This window comes from Otolemur garnettii, unplaced genomic scaffold, assembly GCF_000181295.1.
Source record: "Otolemur garnettii isolate 467f Iridium unplaced genomic scaffold, OtoGar3 scaffold00122, whole genome shotgun sequence".
In the NCBI taxonomy this organism is placed as follows: domain Eukaryota; kingdom Metazoa; phylum Chordata; class Mammalia; order Primates; family Galagidae; genus Otolemur; species Otolemur garnettii.
The window spans coordinates 5819642-5827128 of record NW_003852517.1 but is presented as its reverse complement, the minus strand read 5'-3'; the positions used below and the strand labels follow the sequence as shown (position 1 = coordinate 5827128).

The window sequence follows — 7487 nt, the reverse complement described above, 5'->3', positions numbered from 1 at the left end:
TTTCTGGTTCCTTATCCCATCCTTCAGGACTTGGCCCCCTGCCCCCACCTCCGTGGATTTCGGTCCTCCTGTTTCACGCTCTCCACTTGTCAAGGTTCGCATCTCTCCTTTCCATCTCCTTTTCTTTCCTCTCCTCTCCTCTCCTGATTCTTTCTCCTGTTCCTTTCTGGATAAGTCCCTTCTCCCCTCTCTTGAACAGCTCCATTCCCCCTTCTTAAGGAAATCAGCCCGGCCTCAGATGGAGCTGTCGTCCTGACAACCTAAAGGCGCATCAGGCTTTCAGCGAGGCTGGCTGCTGCTGAAGGGGGCAGTTGTGCAAAGCGAGGGGCCACGCCGAGGGGCGGGAGGAGGGATGACGTGGAGGGGTTGTTGAAAACCAGCAGGGTGGGAGGGAGGCGCTGAGCAGAGCGCGCCGGGGACTGGAGGGAGAAACAGGAGAGGCAGGAGGGGGAGAGCCTGGGGCGGCTGCCGCTGCTGCTGCTGCTGCTGTGTGGCTGTGCCTTTACGCTCACTGGCAGGCTCCGTGCCGGCTCCCTCGCCCGCCCGCCCGCTGCCAGCCTGGAAAGTGGGTTACAGAGCGAAGGAGCTCTGCTCAGACGCTGGCGGAGGAGCAGCCAGCGGGACCGGCAGGAACCCCCTCCTTCGCTTTCTCTTCATCTTTGCTAGAGGATTTTATGTTTGTTGGTTCTCACTCTCTCTCCTTCTCTCTCCTTTGACTTTTCCCCCTCCTGCTTTGGTTTGATGAGGGCTTTGTTAAGTCTTAGAGGGAAAAGCGCCTGAGCCAGGCAAAGAGAGAGGCAAAGTGGAAAGGACCGCAAACTGGCAGCGCCCGCTCTGCCCTCGGCGTGGACGCGAGCCCCCCGTTGGTAAAGCCCGGTCCTCCGCGAGCTGCGCGCACGCCCCTCCGGAGTGCGCGGCCACCATGGTCGGGAGAGTTCAGCCGGAGCGGAAACAGTTGCCGCTGGTCCTACTGAGATTGCTCTGCCTTCTCCCCACAGGACTGCCTGTTCGCAGCGTGGATTTTAACCGAGGCACGGACAACATCACCGTGAGGCAGGGGGACACAGCCATCCTCAGGTAGGGCTTTCGGGCAACTTTTCTGCTCTCTGTGTGTGTGTGTGTACCTGATCTGGAACTCCGGCTCTGGATGCTGCAGGCTCGTGGGTCCTGTGTGTCTTTTGCTGACTGGTGGATCTTATAGCAGCCACAAAATTCAAGGAAATGTTGGTCCCTGTCAAGGACCCGTGGTGCTAGTTAAAAGCTGTGTGGTTTCCGGACCTTGTTTCTCTTGTCGAGGAAGCCCAAGTTCACCTCTGGCATTGGTGACTTTTGGACAGTATTCTTGTTATCGTATTCACTGTTCCCTGGCATTTCAGAGTTTCACTGGGGTTCCTTAATTTGGAAAGAAGGATTGTTGAATTACGGCTCTCAGAGAGTGGTACACAGAACTGCCTCCTCCTCCTTGCCCCGTGTGTGTGTGTGTGTGTGTGTGTGTGTGTGTGTGTCAGGGCTCTCTCTCCACCCTAGTAGTAGTTCTGATAGAAGGAAGACTTTCTGTAAGGATCTTCTAATTGACAGAGACGGCAATAAATCAATCTTAAAACTTTGGGCAGTCACCGAGCCTTTTCGGCACACAAGAATGAGGAGAGGAACAAAAGTGCCAAATTGCTGGCATTTCAGAATAGGAGTGTTAAACACAGAGATGGGGAAAGAATAATGTGGCATAAAATGGATATTTGAAATCAATTATGGACTTCAAAGTCATATTTCTGTGCAGGTCTGCCGAACTTTGAAATATAATTTGAGATTGAAATTCGGAAAGGAAGAGTCCCAAGTCCTTGGAAGTTTGACCCCTATGAGGGACAGTGAGCTAAAGGACTGAACTGGGACCTAGTTAAAATTTTATTTCTAAAAACCTCCAAGCTTCTTTCCCTGTGTGTCTCTTCTCTCTTCCCCCCTCCTCCCATGCTACAGATCCCTCGTTCTTCTCCCTAGCTTTCCTTGGATTTCTGGCACAGACTCCCCCACTCCCACCCCCCCCCAAAAAGAAAAATTCCAGAAAGAAATATAAGGCTCTCCTTAGAGATACTTTAAAATCTCATTTCCTCCAAATAAAACGACCCTGTGTCGGTCTGTCTATCTAGCTAATATTGCTTGTTGTGGGAATAAAAAGCAGTCTAGGGTAGAAAATAAACCTCTAATCTGTGTGTAAGAAGCTGATAGTGCATAAACCCTGGGGCATCAGGGAGCAGTTCTCCAGCAAAGCTGCCGACAGCAGCAAAGTTTTCTTTCCTTTTCTCAGAAATAAATTTGGTTGGCTGTCACAGAGTATCCTGCTTTGGGATCCCTACCCTTGTTAGAGAAGACAGTGTGTTGTGGGCTTGTTGTGTGTGGGTGTGTTGTGTGTCTGTGTTGCTCCAGATTGTAAAAAGTAAGAAAGTGCTAATGGGTAAGAAACTCCTTTCTTCATTTCCTGAGCTTTGGGTGATTATGGATCCCAAAGACCCTACTGTCCGAAGCAGATTTTCCCTTCTAGCTCTCTGGCCTTGTAAACCTGCATGTGTGATTTATCCTCATGGAGTAATAAGATTTATGGAGTAATTTATCTGTTTGCAAAGGGATTTGGACATGATGCAGAAAATGTTTTTGCAAACACACAAGCATGCCATTTTAACTGTGAACATTCAAACTCCCGAACGTCATTAACCCTTTACTGGCAAAGCACTCTATATAATTTTATGCAAGCCTTAGAAATATCTTTTCACTGATTATAATATTGAATATGAGGCAAGTGACTATCCTGAAGGCATATGCTTTCTATTTAAATGTCCATGAACTTTGTACGGTATTTCTAATTCAGCATCACTTATATCTTAAACTACAGTTATTTAAATTAGATAAGCATGCAAATGTTAATTCAAAAGAATAAAGAGATTCTTATATTTTCATACAATAAATGCATAGAAGCCTCTGTCTATGAGAGGCAGACTCATTACATATTTATGTTTATGTGATATATATGTGCTTCTGTATGTCTTTGGCTCAAAAAATGGAGTTTTTACAGCATTACACTTTGGTTGAAATTACGGTGTGGAAGTAGAAGTTGTGAGAAAAGAGGATAAACTCAGCACCATTTATTCTCTGGAATAGACCAACAGAGCATGCAAATGAGTCACCTATGCGAGTCTATTACTTAACCAGATCTCACCTTACATGCCCTCTTTTTAATTTCCTTGCTGTGGACAAAGGTTTATTTTGGGGTTGGTGGAATTCTCTATGGAGAGAATTCTCTTTGTTTTCTTAGCTGACCTTCTTCTCGATTTCTTTAACTGAATCCAGTAAGCTTTGTGGGTCAATTTCCTGGTGAAGAATGGTGCTCTTGCTTTCTGTTTACAAGTCCAGCCTGGGAAAGGCGCGTTTCCACTTTGTGACATTTTACTGGGTGCATGAGCTTCCAAGGAAGGAGAGGAAGGAGAACTTGATTCATCGGAAGCCATAGTAGATGTTTGGCAGGGAGAAAGTGAAATGGCTAGAAGAAAATAAAAGTCCTCTCTTAGTGAGTCTGTGGCCCTGAATAATCTAAAATGGCAGCAGAGGACAAGAGAGGTTTGCAATGCTGGTGGTCCAGAGTTGGCCGACTGGCCCAAAGCATCTACCTTCACTTCTTAAACATTCCATGAAATAAGGGTTTCTTTGGGGAATCATTGCTCATTGTTGCATAATTATGATCTTTCACATAATTGTGCATCATGATTGGAAAGTATACATTAGTCTTGGCGTCTTGTTCTGTAATTTCTACCTTGTTGAAAAAAACAAACAAACAAACTATAGAATTATGGTGACAAAATTGGAGGGAAATGGAAATAGCCTCAAGTGTGCATACCTAACCTAGTTGTTCCTTAGAAGAGATTCAAGATCTTTTTGAGCAATTGTATGAAGAGCTAAAGAAAACCCCGACTTCAACTTTCATCCCAAAGACAAAGAATCCAAATGTGATCCACAGAGTAGTGGTACCTGCAGCACCTGGGGTGCCTTCCTAGATGAAATGAACCAGAATCTATATGCACAGGAAAGTGTGAGACACACTTACCCACAGGACTTTGTTCTGAAGTAGCCTCCCTTAGCAGCTCACCAATTACTGGATGAGTTTCTACCACTGGCTGTTCTATCCTCCACCCTCACACACAGGCACTCATAGAGACTGCTGCATGATCTTGATAGGCTGAAACCATGTTGTTTTCTTGGTAAGTCAAAGGACAGTGGAAATAGGAGTGTTGTAAACAAATCCTCAAGATGTCATTTTAATAGTCCTAACTTAGCAACTCACAAGAGGGACTCTACCTATCAAACACAGTCGTTGTAACTGAATTCTTTGACCCCCAATGAATCCCAATCAATGAAATAAATAAATAAGGACAATAAATAAATAAGAAATGACTATTTGACATAAAATGTAAAGATTTTTCTGCAAATTTCAAGGAAAAAGAATGGTTTCTCTTCTATGAGGCATCTGTGCCGCCTACATTCATTAATAAAGTGTCAACACTCCAACAAACTTGCCACAATATGTGATTTGCTACTACTTATAATTCACTCTTTGAGAACACACTGTGGGCATGGGTCTACTGAGGGAATTTGTAGCAATTATGAAATTTTCTTGTTCTGTAGCTAAATCACTAACAATAATCAGAATTGTTTGAGTGTTACTGATACTTTTTAAGGATCATCCATTGTCCATAAAATCCTTTATCAAATATATTTGGTAAATGATAGCATGCAGCATTCTATGTATTATGTATGGACATGCTGCATTGTATACATTTTGTTAAAGAACATTTATGCACCTGTTAATTATATTATTTGTTGTCATTTATGGCCCAAGAAACACAGCAAGCAAATCATCTCATATGACTATTACGAATTGTGATGGTTTGTTGACTTTCTATAAGTATGAGCCACATAAGTATGTATACACATATGTCCAGTACATAACAAAGGCAACTCTTCTGTTGTATGTAATTTTGGAATGACTTATGTGTAGAATTATGAAGAAAACAATCAAAGGTGCTTAACTTGTTGATTAAGTCTGTTGGTGAGGGCTAATCATTTGTGTTTTTTGAAGCTTTATTCCACATAATAACAAACTCAGGCTAAACAGGATTAATGCATTTTGCTCTGGTCTCTGAGAGCTCCAAACACAAATGTCGGTGACTTACCTGATAGGAGGTTGCCTGTATCAACTGCTCCCCTCATCAATGCGAGCCTTCTTGGGCCATTACTTATGGGTTACGCCCATTTGCCCTATTCTTTGGTTAATGTCCCAACTGTTAGTTTGCAAGTCTCAGAAAATCTGGGCTCTAAATTTGGATGTATCCTTGCATGTGAGCAAATCCCTTACATATTCTGCCCCTCAGTTGCATTTACTAAGTGTTGGAATTATCTATTTTACTCTACAGAGTTGTTTAAAGCAGCTCACAAGAGGTAAAGCAGGAAAGTTTTTGAATTGCAAAGTGCTACACAATCCTGAAGTTTCAATTATTTTTTCCGTCACATATGGCCATTTGTTTAGATTTTAATGAACTTATTTTTTTTTAGTCCAGAGTTTCTCGAACTTGAGTGTGAATCTAAATTATGGTTAGGGCTCTATAAAACAAATTACTTCACTTCCACTTCCACCTTCCTACCTATCTGAGTTGTAAGTAGGTAAGTATCTGGGAAGGTCTGAGAACTTTCATTCCAACAAGTTCTCAGGTGACTCTAATGTTATAAGGTGCAAGTGTGGTCCATAGATAGGAATGTTAAGGTCACATAGTTCCATGTTAAACCCATAAATGTGAGGATCTATCCCAGATGCCTAAATCAGAATCTACAGTTTGTTAAGATTTCCAAGTGATGCAGACACATAGAAGTCAAATAAGTACTGCTTTAGACAGTTCACCAACCAGCTTGGACATGACCATAAACTGTAAAGCTTTCAAAAAATATCAAAGCCACCTACTCCCTACTCTCAGGAATCTCATACAGTAGTTAGTTTGGGGAAGCACTCAGACATAGGTTGTTCTTTTTTACATTTTAACAATTTTATTGTATGTATAGGGGGAAGAACTTCTGTCTCAATGGATCAAGGATCTTCTTACAAATCATTGTAAGATGATTAGTCAGTTTGGGGAAGCACCCAGACATAGGTTGTTCTTTTTTGCATTTTAACAATTTTATTGTAGGTATAGGGGGAAGAACTTCTGTCTCAATGGATCAAGGATCTTCTTACAAATCATTGTTAGGGTAGCACTAAATAGATATGCAGTATGGAATTGGTGTCATATCGTATGGTTTGAGAAATATGCCAACAACCAAAGACGTCTGAATCCAATTGTAAAGAGATGAACGAGACTGCCGTAGGTCCATTTCATTACCACACAATTTCATCACAATGTCATGGTCACTTGATTTTAACATGGAAGTAATTTATAAAATACCTATTGAAATAGCAGTAATGCTTTTTTAAAAGCTGATCATTCCATGTTCCATGTTTTCATTTCAGTTAGACAAGGCACAAAACAGTTCTAGGTTGTTTTTTTAAAAACAATTTTTATTAAATCATAATTATATACATTTGTGGGGTACAATGTGATGATTTGATATACAATGTGGAATGCATAAATCAAACTGATTAGCATAAATATCACTTATTTTTGTGGTAAGATATTTATAATATGCTCTTAGTTGTTTTGACATAGACACTTACATTGTGCACATTAGGTGAGATCCCACCAAATACTCTCCCTCTACTTGGTCTCCACCTCCCTGCCCCATCCCTTTTTTCCCTTCTTTCTTGCTGGACTATATTTGTGTTTAATCATTTGTAGGAATGTGTAGGTGATTACACATTGGTTTCATAATAGTATTGAGTACATTGGATACTTTTATTTCTCTTCTTGACATACTTTACTAAGACAAATATGTCCCAGCTCTATCTAAGTAAACATAAAAGATGCAAAGTCTCCCTCTTTCTTAGGACTGCATAGTATTCCATGGTATATAACTATCACAGTTTGCTAATCCATTCATGGGTTGATGGGCATTTGGACTGCTTTTGTGACTTGGCAATTATGAATTGGGCTGCAATAAATATTCTGGTGCAAAAGTCTTTGTTGTAAAATGATTTTGTTCATCTGGGATAGATACCTAGTAAAGGAATTGCAAGATCAAATGGTAGGTCAACTTTTAGTTCCTTGAGAATTCTCCATAATTTTTTCCAAAAAGGCTGTATTAGATTGCAGTCCCACCAGCAGTGTAGAAGTGTTCTTTTCTCTGCACATCTATACCAACATCTGTGGTTTGGGGATTTTGTAGTGTCGGCTAATTTTACTGGAGTTAGGTGATATTTCAAAGTGGTTTGATTTACATTTCACTGAGGATTAAGGAGGATGAGCATTTTTTCAAGTGTTTGTTGGCCATTCACCTTTAGCATCTTTAGAGAAGTTTCT

At 41.5% G+C, this 7487-nt stretch overlaps 1 protein-coding gene across 1 annotated transcript in view; it reads left to right on the top strand.

The window, feature by feature from the left end:
• Positions 1-447: 447 nt before the first annotated feature.
• LSAMP (limbic system-associated membrane protein) overlaps positions 448-7487 on the top strand; it is a 637087-nt gene continuing 630047 nt past the window's right edge. The window contains exon 1 of the mRNA XM_003797713.2: positions 448-1077. Coding sequence (XP_003797761.1) covers positions 923-1077 — 155 coding nt within the window. The 5' untranslated portion in view covers positions 448-922. The remainder of the gene's footprint in view (positions 1078-7487) is intronic.